Genomic DNA, 17,380 nt, shown 5'->3' with positions numbered 1-17,380 from the left:
TCTTGGGGTCATTAAAAAGGTTGAACAATAAACACATAATTTATTATAAAGATTTCTATTACAGATTCGTTACAAATTCATTAAATTTAACAAATATTTATTCCAACTGTAGAGGCAGTATACAAAAATTCTTTTATAAAAAAAAAACAAGAGAAGCGGCTTTCGTGCAACGAGGTTGCATACTTTATTAAAAGATCGGGAAAAATTACATTTTGGAAATATTTCGTTGTCATGTAATTTATTAGGTATCGATATATTTTTAATACCATAAATTTAATTTGAGATTGTAATCAACACATTTGATCCTATCTCTCGCTTTTTAAGTGTTGAAGTGAAATGACAGATCAAAGTAAAGTTCAAATATTTGGAATTCAGTGACCAACACTGTACTCAGCATTTAAAAAAAAATTAAAAGTTACTTACTTTGTCTCACGGAGTGAGCAAAATGCGATTTTGCTCACTGATTTCTCATAGCAAAACCTGCCTGTTTGAGCTGCTGAGGTGAAAATATATATACTCTCTCTCTCTCTCCGCGCTGTGAACTAATTTTGTGCGCCCGTTTTGATGTCAAAAACATGCAGTCTAAAACATAGATGTCAATGGTTCTGATGCGTCACGACACAACACGACAGATAATAGTGAATGCTGCTTTAAACAATTCGGTCACGGTTTTACCCATATCCTTAGAAGCTTTTGCTTCTGTCTCTTTAGGTAAACGTCCACTTGTCGGTATCGTACGCATCGGACGCATCGCACGCAACGGATCGTAGTATTCTTTGTATAGAAACTCATATAAGTGCGTCCACCTGTCCGCATCGTAAGCATCGCACATTTCTATACAAAGCAACAAATCCGATACGTCCGAAGCGTACGATGCGGATCAGTGGACGCCTACCTTTTGCCGGTATTTTATAAAAATACTTAGTGTAAGTAGTGGAGAATATATATCTTTTCTATTTCAAGCGCCTATGTGGATAGCACTTTGGCAACGCAAAGGCTTTACATTGCATTATTTGTCTATGCCGTTGAATAACAGTGTATCTTTACTTGAATTGTTTCTTCCTTATTTTACGGATAACTTTAAACGCTATTGATTCGGGGAATTATATTGACTACTCAAAAACTGAAGTTCCGAATGTATTCCTTTGTCATAGTTTACGTTTTTTTTTTTTGCTAAAGCAGTAAAATTTTCCTTTTTGAGGATTTTTCAAGAGATTCTCCAAAGGAAATTTCACTCTAAAGAAAATTCACTCTGAACGATTATGTACAATACTCATACAATACAATATTCTTTATTGCGCACCATAAATCAGTACTTACAAAAATTTACATTGACACAAATCCAGGGTAGACAATAGGCGGTATTATCGCTTAAAAGTGATCTCTTCCAGACAACCATTTGGGTATACGACTTCTGTACCTACTTTATGAACAAGCAACTACACTTAACTAAAAGAAATGACTACAGTATGTTTTTATGAGTTGAGACAGTGCATAAGAACGACTTGTAGTTATTTTTGCAGTACTGTACAGTAGTGTTCCGATGTGAAAAATAAAAGCGACAGTAAAAAAAATCGGCAACTTTATTAACTCTACTCTACCATGACTCTACCATAATACTCTAGGCTGGTGTTGCGGATGTTCATGGGTTGCTAATCCTCATTTACCATCAGGTCACACGCGCTCGTTAGCCTTTTATAATTGTACTAACCTTTACCCTTGGCTTTGCTCGTGTAAACCATTAGATCTAGCAGTTGAATTGAAATTCCAGGATTTAACAAAATATCCTTGTTGTTAATTTATATTATACTTACCTGCTTTTGCCCGCGGCTCCGCCTGCGAGAATTTTGCAGTTTTCCGGGGTAAAAGACCATCCTTTGTCCTCAGGCTCTCAAACTATCTTCATACCAAATTTCATTTAAATTAGTTTAAGTCTAAATGTGAAGAGGTAACAAAAAACAGACAGACATACTGTCACATTTACAATATTAGTAAGGACTAGCTGTTGTCTGAGAATTCGTTTATTGATCTCTCTTTCTCTCTCTTCTTCTCAGCCTTCTTCTACCAAATTCTTGGTGTAGGCCTCCTTCAACCTCTTCCACTCCGATCTATTTTGGGCAGTTAGAGCTTTATTTAGCTTTATTGCTATTTCGCGGGAATTATGCAATTTTCCGGGATAAAAACTATCCTATGTCCTTCCCCGAGACTCAAACCATCTGTATACCGAATTTTATCTAGTTGGTTCAGCGGTTTAAGTGTAAAGAGGTAACAAACAGACAAACTTACTGTCACTTTTGTAATATTAATAAGGATAACATCGTGTTACATTGTCAATGTATTATTTTTTCAGCAAATGCCAATAGACCCGGATAACTCACGTCTTAAATCGAGTTTAGCTCGACATGTTTCGGGCTAATCCGTAGCCCTTCGTCTTCGGAGCAACGCGACTCAGCGGCTGCTGCAACACGCGCAACAGTGCAGTGGCAGTGCGCGTGTTGCAGCAGCCGCTGAGTCGCGTTGCTCCGAAGACGAAGGGCTACGGATTAGCCCGAACATGTCGAGCTAAACTCGATTTGAGTTATCTGACGTGATTCAACATGTGCAGTGTCTATGACCGTTCAACGTAAGAAGTCGAATCAGATATTTAATATTTAATGCCAATAGGTTGATTGAACATGTGCAGTGTCTATGACCGTTCAACGTAAGAAGTAGGGTAACCACGAGATCAGATAAATTTAAAATTATTTAATATTTTTGCACTTGACTGTACATAGGTATAGAGCTTGGGAGTTATGTGTAAGGTTTGAGATATGGTATGGATTTATAAATAAAATGTTCCAATACTCGGTGATATTTTTTATTATGACTAGAGGTTTCTGAAATTACAAAACAATCGGTATTCTCTTAAGTACGTACGTCTCCAAAATAATAAATTACTGGCTAGTTCGCTGATATTTGTCTGATATGTATTCAAATGAAAACCTCAAATTAAAAATTTACGTTTATCGAAATAATTTATTTACATCATTTATTATTGATAGGCACACGGAAGGTATCTAGTTCGTGTATTTAACTAAAAATAGCACTAATGTAAAATAGTTACTAATTTATTACAATTATTTACAGTTCCTGTGGGTGTTTAATAAATAGTTATTTAAATTAATGAGATCCTGGTTACTTTAATCTCATTTCAGGTTATGCCAATATCTAAGAAAGTTTTATGTAAAGCTTCATTCGTTCAAAACTCTGTTGTTTGAAGATATTATAATGTCTCTATTTTAGTTATATTCCACCAGAAAATCTGTTTTAACGTGACTCTTTTGATATAACTAGATAGTAACAAAAAGTATAACAATAAATCAGTAAAGTAAATATGTAAATTACTGGTTAAAATTCTTTTGAAAATCTCTATATCTGATGACGATGACAATATTGCCTCAAAATTGTTAACGCTATTCCTAACCCTACATCCACCCCTTCGATGAACGGCAAGGGAAGTGGCGAGGAAAGGAGACGGAGAGGTAGTGTGGCTATGTTAGGGCCTTATCACACTAGCGATTTGCGGGCGAGTTCGCTGCGAGCGCGTAAAGGTGGGGCCACATGCAATCGCTCGACGCTCGTTTCCAACGTCAAATCTGGTCACGTGACATTTAGCGATAAAGCTGAAAATGTTGAGCTTTATCGCTGAAAAAAAAACCTTCTTCAGTTTCGGTAAAAACACTGTTATTTTTTTTTCTTTCACTCCAATTTATTTTATTTGTACCACTGCCACGACTGCTACTAGTTAAATGAGATTAAGAAATCAGTTTCCAAGGCCAAGATCAATCCTGCAAGAAGCCATCTTGTCGCTGCTGCTCGACGCGGCGACTTGACGATACTTTTTTGAGTCGCGGTAAATTCAAAATCGCCTTTAAAAAGGGGGTCACGTGATCAGATTTATCGCTGAAATCGAGCGACTAGCGACTGCATGTGCGGGGACCCTTACAATTTCGCCGCGAGCGCGCAAAGATGTCGCTGCGAGTGCGCAGCGAGTTAGCTGCGTATAGCGCCGAAGACGCCCTATCATTATTGTACAAGATTCTACAATATGGCGTTTTTATAAATAAAATTTTAGTAGTAAAGAACTTATTATAATATTAAAGGAAAACAGTAAAGTGGTAACAGCTGAGGAAGGTAGCGCCATGAGCAGAGCGAAGAGCAGGGGCAGAATTATTTATAGTCTGGCACCAGGGTTGATAGCTCGGGTATTACTTTAAATTACAATTTGTTTTAAATATTCAAAAAAGTCACATTGTTGAAAATTTCATAATATTTAAATGAAAAGAAAACTAACTTTCTTACTTTAAGTACCTACACGATTCGTTTAAATTTCATTGGATATGTTTTGTAAAACAAAGATTTACAACCTGTCTCTTTTCGACGGCGTCTCCTTTCCATTATATAGTCATTTTACTTCAATATATAACTTAAATTCAATTCAATTTACATGTTACATTTATTTTATAATACTAAGAATACTGGCGAACGTTGTTTTTCTATTCAGATATCTGGCTAGAAAAAATATTATGTTACGGTATTGCTGTTTAATATAAACTATTATTGCATTATCGTGGCTTAAAATAATAACAATTGACAATCTGTTCACATTACATATTTGTCAAAGTCGAAAACATTGCAATATTTAGGAGCATTATTTACAGAAACAGAATTCACTTATTAACAACCATAACAATCTCCAGTAAGTCGATGTCTAGTCAAAAAACTTCGACGTATGTATTAAATGCTAAAATACGTTATTCCCAATGTCACGATATGTAACTCAAACAATTTACGCATCCATTATATTTACAATCTAAGCTACACACTTAAAAATACATTCTTTAAAATCTAAGTACATTTTAAGCTTATAAAAAATTGCACACATCGCTTTGGTATACGTAAGTACATAGCTACATATTTACATGATATTAATATCCTAGAAGAATCGTTAAGTTTTATTGCCCGAAGTTTTTTGAAGACGAGAAATTCCCCACTATGTAGCGGCTATACGACTGCAATAGAGCTAACTCGCTTATGGCAGTCATAAAGCTTATTCCAGTTCATGCACTCAAGTCATACCTGCAGCTTTAATACAACTCGCAAAACTTTGAGAACTTGCACCATTACTTGTACAAATAACTAAGTTTTGAGTGTTAAAATGGCGATCTTTACAGAGCGTGGGTAACAGTGTCGATTTTGATCCGGCTACTACTCTTGTGATATGTTATTAGACAAATCGAAACATCTACATCAGACATATTTTCTAAGGGATTACGGGTTTATTCGACGCATCTGGTAGCGTCATGCATCGGTCTACCCGCCACCGTCTACCATGTTGCTAGTAGACGTGTATGTTGATAGTTCAAAAGGTAACCGCGGTGTATCTCGTAGAACATAAATCGTCTGTCAGCATGTTTATTAGTATAATTTCAGAGTTAGATGAAGAGTGAATGAGAATTGCTATTCACTAAAGATTTTTTAACACAAATTCAACATTTATTTGTAGTACTTGTAGCGTAGTGAGTAGCAATCCATTGAAGTCATCCAGTCACAATCGACACTGCCATTCGCGATAAGCAGCCGATCCCCGTTGCTGCACATAAAACACGCGCAGTATGAACGCAACGCTTCGAGTTTGTGCACAGAATCAATCGAACCACTCCCACAGGTGCCTGTAGAGCGGCTGGTTGGCCTCGGGCGCGGGCGGCTAGGATGCGCGGGCGGCGGTTAGCAGCGGCGAGCGCGCGTCGTCGCGGCCGCGCGCCTCGTCTCAGAGCACGCGGTCACTGACCCCGCCCGCCGCGTACTGGCACGCCGACAACGGCGCCGACCCAGCGCGCGACACAGGCGACACCCCGCCGTAACCACCCCCAAACCCTGTCGAGTGCTGCTTCGCCTTCAACCGCAGCTGCGCTATCGACGACGACATCGCCGGGCACGGTTCGGTCCGGTACATCGTATACGGGTTCGGAGGCGCCGTGTAAGGGCACGGCGCGACGCCACCGCCGACTCCAGCCGAGCCGACCACGCCGCCCATGCTGCCGCCGCCGACGCCTCCCATTGAAGTAGCTGTGTTAAAACAGTTCACTGAGCCTTGGTGATGGCTCGCTGGGACGACTGAACCGAGAGGGTTTACCGGCCAAGGAAAGCTCTTCGTGCCTAGCGGGCTGGGCACCTTGGTAGCCCAGTTGTTGTAGGGATACGATGAGTAGATGTCGGTGTCAGGGAACGGCTGCATCAGCCCGTTGAACTGCGTCGTGAAGCCGTTCTTGAAGTCAGCGGCGGCAGCCGCGGCTGCATTCATTGCATTACGTTCTCGCTTCCGCCATTTCGCTCTCCGGTTTTTAAACCAAACCTGTAACAATAAAACAATTGACTTTAGAGTATAGGTACTTTCAGACATAAATATCCTAAAGAAGCGTTTTATAACTACAGGTCTGAAACCAGAATCACCATTACAAATTTTCGACGTACAAGTTTCAAATCAGAATCAGGATGCGCGACGTTGCGTAGCTATTAACTTTGCTCATTACAAAGTTGACAGAGCGTTATTCCGCGATTCCGACCACGTCCTAACCGCGCGTCTAATTGTAGGGGGAATGAAGACGGACGAGCGACGCGATTGGGCGGGACGCGGTAAATGTGCGCGATCGATGTTGTTTAGGCGGTTGGTCGAGGTACGATTAATTGTGAGCCTGACATTCGGTGTAAAGTATTACGCTGAAGGTTTTGGATGTGAATGTGACGCTGCCTTCAGACTCACCAAGAGCCGGAAAAACTCACATCATTTAAAAACACCTAACCTCATGTAGTGGAAACTTCCTTACGACGTTACAACATGCTCTAATGGCATCGGTAGACTGTGCACGAACTCTTTTGACTTATAACATAAAAGGTTCTTAAATTGATATCCTTTTACATTCATAAGTGAAATAACGAGTAGGTACTTTTACAACCCTTAACATTTTAACTGTAGAGATTTTTAAAATAATAATATTGATTTATTAAGAAAAATTGTAGTACGATATAAAACATACAATCTGTTGATAAAATCTACATAACAGTGTGCCTGAACTAAGAAAAAAAAATTGTACTTAAGTCCCTTGACTACTGTAAACCATTATGACTGCTTGACAAAAAGGTACAGTACTACGGGGCTACCACAGATTACTTAATAGTTACTACACAAATTACAAAATAATATTAGCTCGAAAAAACAATAGCAGAATCGAGGATTTTGATGTCTGATGTAACAGAAAATACGTCGTAGAATAATTAATGTGTGTAGCTAAAACTGACGCTGAAGTCAGAGCAAATAAAGAGTCTACTAAATGAGTAATTCAAAAGTTTTCGATTAGCGTTACTCTAAAGTTTATTCGCACTACTCACTTGTGATAAATATCAAGTCGAAGAAATTGCACACAATGCCGTTTAGACACAGTTTAAATTTGGTCTAATCGTGACGGAAACGTGGCCAAAACTGTTATTTAACCTAACCTGGTAAAAATAGTACTATCTTCAAAAGATTAAAAGAAGCCAGCATGAAACAACGAGTGCGATCGATACCGCGGGCGTCAGCAGATAGCTCCTGATTTATGGGCCTTCCGTCAGCCTCGCCTTCCGTTATTCATCGCTGAACTACACAATCACAAAAACCCATATGAAAGCCATTAATGGCCAAAAAATTACGACAAAAAGCAATTTGTATTATGAAATGTGTCTTCCTTCGTCTTCGCACATATGTTGTTAGCTTTCTGTGGGTGCACACAAAGCGGTTTACTCCATGCTTTTTTACGCGAAGAACTAAGAAATGGTAAGAGCGAACTCCAACTCCAATTCACACCAGTTGCCCTTGCCCCAAAGTAAGCAAGTAACCTAAGGATCTTCAAAACTAAAGCGAATAGGCTATTCCTGAACTAATCATCTTTCATCTGCACTTTCCACCAGGTGAAATAGGAGTCTATCGCTGTTCGGTTTATTATTAAAAAAGTATATATTTCATCAAGGTCTATTTACCACCAGTAGAGTATTTGTTTAAATTGCATACGGCCGCCCTCGAATGGTATAAGACGGTGGAAAGAGATGTACGCTCTGATTGCAAGAGCGTTCGAGAATATGGTCTCTAGCCGAAAGAGCAAGATGAACAGAGTTAATACGCATGAGACTTATATACAGCATCAGGTTTAAGTTGAGTTGCCGTCACTATAAAGGTGAAGAATGGGTCGGCATAACCAAGTTTTGGCAAACATTTTGAGAGATTAAGGGGCTGTTCCATCATTCATTGATTAATTTTAGGATAAATTTAATCAATGGATGGTGAAACAGGGGATAAGACTTTTTAAGTTTAGATTTTTTATGTGTAGGTATTATATATGTATATGATAGAATCGAATCCTGTGTACTTTTAGGTCATTCGAGAGATTCAGTCATGAAAGCGAGGGGTCACTTTGTGGTTACATTTTTTACGAATTGGCTTTACGTTTTGATGTCGCTTTCGAATATTTGTTAAAAGTTCTTGTACTTCTACCAGATAACTGTAAAAATGGTTTCAAAATCTCCTGCAATTTTTACAGAAAAATCCACGAAAATGTGTAGGTAGGAACAAAAGCTTGAATAATGACCGACCTACGTGATTCCACATTAGTCTAGATTTCATTTTCTTGCCTTACTTCAGTGTCAAATAAACAAATCAAGCAAACTTTGTACTTTTAAAAAAGTATTCAGGTACGTAGAATCTGTCTCTTGGCAATAAGCAACGCCATCCCATGGACACATCTGTCAGGCTGTCATGAAGGCCCGGTCGCTCGATACATGCACTGACGGCCGAGGTGATAAGTCGTCGTAAGTGGCGATAACTCGCCATGCCTCGATCGATCGCTTCACCTCGACGATAAATCGCGAAATCCAAGCTGCTGCAATAAATATCGCCCCGGAGGTATTTGTCTCACTCAGTGGCGCGCACCGAACCGAAACGGTAAATAATACCCTCTTCCTCGGTTAAGTGAACATAAACGCTCGTTTCCACCCCATATACAATCGTTTGTTTTTCAAAACATAAATTTCACAAATTCGCATGAACGCATGTATCGTATCCGCAGGTGAAATTTATCGTTTGCTCTTTTATTCTTATGAGATACGAGCTTTCCCGCGTGTGGTCGACTTTAGTGAACATTAGGCCGAGGCCCGAGTTTTACATGCTTTTATTTAACTGGTCCTTTTTATTGGGTCAAATCTTGCAAGTTCTTTTGAATGATAACATAACGGATAACTCACGTCTGAAACGATTCGTCACGTCGACTCGATTTCAGACGTGAGATGTCCTTTAAATTATCATTTAAAATGAGCAAGTCTCACGGTAGTTTCATGTTCAAGTTCTTTTGACTCACTTCCAGTCGGATTGACTTGTAATTTTGTACAGATATGTAATTTGAATGGCAATTGCTACAACATAGGTGCCTTTCAAAGGCTAGTGTACCATTTTTTGCAAGGCTGGCACACATGGGCGGTAGTAATTACTTAAGAGTCAACCGCTGATCACTAGAAATGGATGAAATTCCACTTTTCTAATAACGTATACCTAATTATATTTCGATATACATATTTATCTACTTAGTAGTAACTCGTGCATTTGCTCTTGAAAATCAGCATTTGGTGAAGTGGAACTGATGATGAAGACCACATATGGCCAATGGAACTACTACTCAATAACAAATACTTCACGGGCTGAATTTCAATTGCTTTAACCCAGTTGCTAAGCAATTTATGTTCATCTTAACGCATAATGGTGAAATAGAGCGGGCTGTAAAGCACTGGGACTTCTCACTTATGTAACGTCTCTAATTTGTTTAATCTTAACATATTATATTCAAACAAACGATGAAGCATGAAGGTACCGTTATAGAGTAAAGAGATAAGCAGAATTGAGGAAACATTTTTTAACAATGACTGCTAAGGTAAACATCCGAGTGCTCAAAACGATAATGACCAATAGATGACGCCCAGCTACAACCTCTATTGCTGGCATAAAATCAAAGATGGCAACTGTTGGGATAGTGATGAGCACTCCTAAATACATTTATATTACCACTCGCATGGCACCGTAACAGCTCCCATCGGGTTGCCAAAAATTTTTATGTGACGTCTATTATACGTATTAGGATACATCTACACTTCCTACACTTACACTACCACCTACACATCCTACACTTCCATCATAGTGACAAGTGTAGGAACTGTGCAAACGAATCCTAATACACATTTCTCTCACTCTACGGGTTGCCTAATAATATTAACTCCACACTACTGCTACCTGTAAAAATATCTGTGGTCGCAAATAAAGTCTAATTAGATACATACGAAATCAATCAGCATAAATGGCTAAAGAATAGCAAATTAATGGCCAATCCATACAGACTACACCGTTACCCGTCAAAACCGCGAACGGGTGAAAATAACTCCACAGGAACTTTGGGGTGCTCAATAATGACAACAGAATGATATTTATTTAGGTGCACATATGTGGAAATAATTTCCATTATTTGAATAGGCACGGGGTAGAGAGGGTCGCGATATTGCGCCCCGGCTAATCCTTTAAATATATTATTGCACGTTGGTGACCGTACCCTATGTTGCGAGGGATTTTTAATGCCTCCGGAATCGATATTAATGTTTCTTGCGTATTCAATATCCCGCTTGTTTATTGCAATAAGGGTTAGATTACGGCTGGTGTTCACGAGATAAATTAAAGAGTAGGGTTTTTTTTATTTGATTCTTTATCTTTAATTAATGACCCATACGCTCATTGAGGTCGTTGTGTAGTAACAGGTACTTCTTTTGAAACATAGGCGTTAAGTAAGTAAAAATAGTCGTGAAACGGAAAATTCTCAGGAAAGACCTATAACCAGTAGTAGACATCTTACGGCTGATATGATGATAATAGGTAATGACGTTGGTACTGATTAGTAATAAGTGTTCCTTCTTATTTAGCAGAAGATGAAAACATGCTTTACGTCTGATCTGATAGTCTATACTCTACTCTTCACCAATAACTTCAACTAAACTGAAGTCCTCTTATACAGGTTGTCTGGAAAGCAGATTAATCTACCTAAGTAGTTAAAGACCAATGTTTCCCAATTGTAGCACTTTCGTATTAGAATCTCCCCTAGCCGAAGTTTCCGCAAACTTTTTTTTAAACGATGATGAATTGTCCATCTAAATAAGAAACGCTGTCAAACCGTCCACAGATTAACCGTGCCCTGATGAATCCGCTATTACACGGTCAGATAGACTTCAGCCAAATTGCCTTAAATTTTAAATTAAACCGGAATCGCAGTTTTATTAGTGTCATCAATCAAATAACGCTCTAAGCAAACGGGTGCCCTCGGTCCCGAGGCGTAGTGAACTCGACCTTATGAACGGGGAATGAAGACTAGTTTATTGGAGCAGGATGAGCTAAATCACTATTCCAAAGTCAAATAAACACGCGCTCACATAAATGGATAGAGGATATAAACTGGGAATTGAAGCTCGTTGAATATAGGGATGTCTCTTGGCAAAGGCGTTAGTCCAACAATTCAGTTTAATGGAAATTATTTCTCATTATGAGCTAAAACGACTTGTTCATTACTTTCATAAAAGTGTCTTGTATCTTGCAAAGTACCTACCATAGAACATTGTCAGTTAGGTAGTAATGACATAAAAATATAAAAAAAATTGAATCGTTGCCTGAAATTCGACAAGAACTTGTTTTTTCTTAAATTGTTAATTGATTAGAAATACATTAATTTTTAAATCTGGTATTAGTTTTTTTCTCACAAACATTTCAAAAACTTGTCCAGCAAACGCCTTAAATTCAATAGGTACTTACAGTAAGCACTATTCATAAACTGGGCATGTAGCTTTGGATTAAATTACCCAAATTTAATGTAATATCCAATTAATTACATCCAAATATTTGAGCTTTCTGTGCTATTTTTGAGCACACAAAAACTCAAATTTGAAGCACCATCAACATTGAATTTGATAGCACTTGAAGACGCCAGTAAGTTCTAGCCGTAACTAACAACTGTGAAATTTCATAAAATCGTCAAACGGCGTCAAAGCAATAATAGCATGCTCCTAAAATCCCGTTTGTCATCCAATCCCGAAGAGTGGGAATCCCGGGATGGTTTGATTTATAGCCGCACTGGATTACGGACAGCCCTGCAGATATTAAACGCACCCCGTGGCGCTGCACCGCTACTGGCTTACGCGGGGTGTCACTTTACACTTCTTTGGCGACTGTCGCTGGACATTAAGATAGAAGTACATAAGACAGGTCTCATAGTTTTCTTCCTGGGTAAGATTTCTATCTGACCGGTGACTTCCGAAATGTCTCAACGACAATCAGTCCTTAGACATTGTGATTAGTAACGTTCATTTTGTATGTTTGTTTACACGCATTTTTAGGGTTCCGTAGCAAAAATGGCAAAAACGCCCATGTCTGTCTGTCGGTCTGCCCGTCCGCGGCTTTGCTCAGAGACTATCAGTGCTAGAAAGCTGTAATTTTGCACGGATATTTGTAGCAACTATGCCGACAAAATGGAAGATTTTTTTTTTATTTACGGTACCTCCCATAGATGTAATGTGGGGGTGATTTTTTTCAAAGCGGGGTATTGTTGGATAGGTCTTTTAAAATTATTGTTAAGGATTGTTAAGACCATTTTTCGATTCAGTTACCGGTTTACGAAATATTCAACTTTAAAGAGCAAATTTTCATTAAATCGAGCGTCACCCCCCCCCCCCCCCCCATCCAAAAGCTAAACGGTAGCTAAATCATGATGGTAGTTGGTATATCAAACTTACAAGGAAAACTATAACGGCTAAGTTTTCTTGAGAATTATTAGTAGTTTAAGAGTAAAGAGCAGCAAGGTATAATAAAATTAGAGATTCCGAAAAAAATACAAAAACCGTAGAAAAATAATATTTACTTCATTTTATCGTAATGGCTACGGAACCCTATCTTGAGAGTGTCCGAATATTAGTCTTAGGGATGGCCGTTAATAAAATAAATGTAAATATGTAACTAGCTCGAGTACCTTCGCGGGATCGAATCAGAACTAAGGAGATAAGTAAAAGAAGCCAGTGCTTAAAGTTGCTCTAACCGGATGGCAAAGTGGTTAGAGAACCTGACTACGAAGCTTTATGGTCCCGGGTTCGTTTCCCGGCCGGGGCAGACATTTGCATGAATAATGCGAATGTTTGTTCTCGGGTCTTGAATGTTTAATATGGATTTAAGTGTGTATTTAAAGAGTGCTGTCTTCGCCAACAAACTGCTTAGCAGTTTGGCGAAAATATTTTTAAGTCGTTATTTTTGTAAAATGTGATGAATAAATAAAAAAAAAAATAAAGTTACTGACATGACTCAGCCAATGACATATTTATCTAACGTGGCAGTAAGCAGGACTCAATTAGCCTTGGAAACCTAAGGTTGGATTGGCGACCGCGTACTGGAAGGTGACATTGATGAAACCTAGTCCAGCAGTGGACATTTTTGGTTGTGATGGATTATAAATCAAATATCGTGACAAAACATAATCGATATTTTAACTGTCTTTCGCTTTTCCAATCTACTCGATCAGAACAACCAGCACGTAAGCATAAAACCAAGGGTAGTAATCCTCAAATGTTCCGATTTTCAATTTGAAACTGAACTCAAATCCCCAGTCGTAAAGTTAAGTTTCCGTATCGCAAAGTTCTTGGCAAAAGCATGCAGTTTCGTAGGGAATTGCGATCGGAGTTTGTTTGGCGATACAAATTCTTAGCGAGATTATCTTGACTTAAATATGTAGCTGCATATCGTGGCGGCGACGTTAACGTACTGCAAATCGTTAATTGTATGTAGAGTTGCGTCCAAAATTACTGTCCCTAATGGAAGCTGCAATCATGCCAAGAACACCTTTATCATTTATATCTGCATTTTTACGGTACTTTATGTTGCACTTGTTTTTTCTTTAATTTTAAAGAGGGTTAATAATAATACATACGTATTGTATCGTATCACTGCTTTTCCATTTATTGTCGTTTTAATAAAAAAAATGCAGTTTTTCTGAATTACGTTGAAAATCTTAATGAAAATTTTATTTTATTTATTTTTGCCATGTTGTCACGATTAAATATTTTCTTTCCTTCTTTATTTTATCACGTGCCTAATAAACTGCTACCCATGCCACCACCAGGCTATCACAAATACCAAAGAAAACCTGCACAAATGGACAATCCAATCCCCAAAGAGTGCATCACTACTTCCAAAAAGCAAAAACTGCTAAATTGTTTGCATACACGAGCAGACAGCACTGAAAAAAAAACGGAAAACCTGAAACCTTTTCACGTAAAATAAATAATGTTACGTGCCACGGCGACTGTCAACAGCATTGCATACGGGCTTTATCTATAAACGAGAGTTTACAGATGTGGAAAAAAGTATAAGAGTAGTACACAAAAGCTGCAGGAATGCTGTATAAAATGACAGTCCAAACAATTTTTCAAACAAATGAACAATGTGCGTAGGTACCATCAGCCAAATAAGTGGTCTATCAATTTTTAAACAAGTTCCTATCAAATGAATATGTCGCCAAAGTCGAACTTTCAAGTTGACAGACACGTCTATAGGCATTATTGTTTTATGACATGCAAACGATTATCAACTTTAGGGTGGTAGACCACATATTTGGCTGATGGTACAATGGGTTATAATTATTCTTAAAAATATATAATTAGTTCGACAGATTAAAAAAAAGTATCAGACATGTACGGGCAACAGCTAGTAATATCTAAAACTAATTATCTAATAGATCGATGGGTTTATTTCCTCCCAGTTATAAAGAGCGGCCCAAACGAACGTCAGTCAAATACGAACGTCGCTCAAATGATATGTCACGCGCTGTTTCACGGCCGATTGCCACCGACACCCTTGGCGAATTCCACGAAAACTATGGGGGCAAAAATGTTCTCGAATCGCAAGTTTGAATAATGTTTTTGTGGAACGAGGTGTTTTGTTTTTGATACGCGAGTGAACTGTAATGGGAGTACTACTATTAAATTTGGTACTATACATGTTCATGTGTGTAACGAAATAAGTCTTGGGATAGTCATTATTTCTAGATAAATTTGATGATTTAACTCAGTAGTAATATATGCCTATACTAGCTTTGACCCGCGACTTCGTCCGCGTGGAATTAGGTTATCGCGCGCTGTTCCCTCGGGCGCTTTTGATGAGTATATTTAACTAAAAACACCATTCAGATTGCAATTCGTTTCAGCTTTATGACCACACGAACGAAATGTGCTAAAAAATCAAACAACGTCCACAATAACATTACTCTTTCCGTGTTTCGACGATAATGTTATCAATACCTCCCTCATCGTCTAATTTTATACCGACAAAAAATACCAGTTTGCGGTAAAAAAAAATACAATCCATACTTGATTCTAAATATCATCGGTTATCGATTTTTCATTGTTGAAAAATGCCTTTACAGCTTCCGTTGCAAAGTACAAATTGGAATAATCTTACAAGACACGAGGAATATACTTAATTGAGTCATAAGCAGGCAATGACCCTAATGAGAGGAACAAAAATAATGTCGGTCGATTTATCGCCGCGCGCGCACACGGATTTATTGGGCGGGCGCGTGATAATCCCCGCTGGAGTTCAGGGATGCCACTTTTTTAAATGAGTATTTTTAGGGCAATCGGTGATGCCGGGCCCGTCCAAATAATACGAATATTTTTGAGAAAAAGTTAATCTTACGAAACACAATTTTATTGACCAGTTCTGAAAGGGATAGGATGGCAGTATCATCCATTGGCACATGAAACACAAGTGGACTGTAGATGGTCCATCTAAGATGGACTGCCAGAATAAGGGTATTTTCTGGTATCTCACCGCTTGGCAGCACGGCTATCGAGTAAGATGATGTTAGCGATCCCGATGGACCATGCATATGGTCCTGCCACCCGCAGACAAAACTGAATAAGTTCACATTAAAATTACAATGTACAGTTGAGGCCATAAATATCTACACGAGAACAGCTATGGCTGTCATTATAGCTTGACGAATTCATTGGTGACACTCCCACGGTCGTTTCTTCTTATTTTTGAGAGCTTGAGATGTTTTTCAGATCTTCTATTTGACGATATGTAACGTAAACTAAATTTAGTATCATGATTTTGGTCGTGATGTGACTCAGAATAAGTACCTTCATGATTTCTAGTCATGGTCATAAGACTCATAAGAAGAACTTTCACGAGAAAATAAGTTAGCTATAGTTAGTAATGTAAGCAACAATAAACTGTTCACCACTGGATCACCATTGGATCGGCCACCTTTTGGTAGACATGGGCCACATAGTGAAAAAATAGATGAAGGCGGGCCGCACTTGTAAGATAAACTTGTACCTAATAGATATCTACCTAGTTACCTATTGTAAGTGGTACTATATAGTTATTTGTGTCACAAGAGAGCAAAATGGTGTATTTACGGCGAGGGCGTACATTGAATCCAGAATGTAGCGAAGGATTCTGCAATAGAATCCTGAGCGTAGCGAGGGATTCTAAAGTAGAATCTTGAGCGAAATGAGGGATTCAAGGATTAACGCCCAAGATGAAAATAATTTTGCTCCCGAGTGGCTCATACAACTTTTCACACCAAGCATTAAGAAACATGAAAAAAATATATACTAACTATTATTAAAGAACAATCAGCATAGAAAATGGCGTGGATTTACAATTATCAACTTCAAAAAATGGCATTTGCAATAAAACACTTAGAAAAGCCTTGAACAGAAAAGTTGCACTTTGCTCCCTCTTGTCAGGGAGGAAAAGTTACTTTTCTGAAGGAGAGGTGTGAAAAGGTATATTACAAAACAGTCGCGGGCCGCAAGGAGATAGGTCTCGGGCCGCATTTGACCCGCAGATTGCGCGTTGCCGACCCCTGGTAGTGAACAAAGTAATGTGTTGAAAAGTAACTATTATGAAGCTCCTCGATATACGATATAATATATCACGACGACTGTTCTAAAGTAAACAGTGAATAAGATGCAACGCAAAATAGCGATGAATGAAACATTTTGCATCAGTTGTTTATCAAGAATATTATCACAACATAAATCTATACTAGCTGATGTTTCCGCCAATCATTGCCAAGATGCTACATATAGTGACGCATAAAACATTTCATTCATAATATTATTTGACACGTAGCTCCAGCCCTGAGTACACCAATGTTTTGAAGAACACACGCAGCCGATTGAATTCATAATTACCTACTTGAAGTTAAGTTTGGACTGGGGTCCGATTCGA

General features: G+C 38.5%; 1 protein-coding gene across 1 annotated transcript in view; it reads right to left on the bottom strand.

The window, feature by feature from the left end:
• Positions 1–2,988: 2,988 nt before the first annotated feature.
• Ptx1 (pituitary homeobox homolog Ptx1) overlaps positions 2,989–17,380 on the bottom strand; it is a 71,507-nt gene continuing 57,115 nt past the window's right edge. Inside the window, exon 5 of the mRNA XM_074093617.1 lies at positions 2,989–6,394. Within this exon, the coding sequence (XP_073949718.1) occupies positions 5,810–6,394 (585 nt within the window). The 3' untranslated portion in view covers positions 2,989–5,809. The remainder of the gene's footprint in view (positions 6,395–17,380) is intronic.

The sequence above is a fragment of the Choristoneura fumiferana genome, chromosome 10, assembly GCF_025370935.1.
Source record: "Choristoneura fumiferana chromosome 10, NRCan_CFum_1, whole genome shotgun sequence".
Lineage (NCBI taxonomy): Eukaryota > Metazoa > Arthropoda > Insecta > Lepidoptera > Tortricidae > Choristoneura > Choristoneura fumiferana.
The sequence above is the reverse complement of the archived record's forward strand: the minus strand, read 5'-3'. Positions and strand labels throughout refer to the sequence as shown.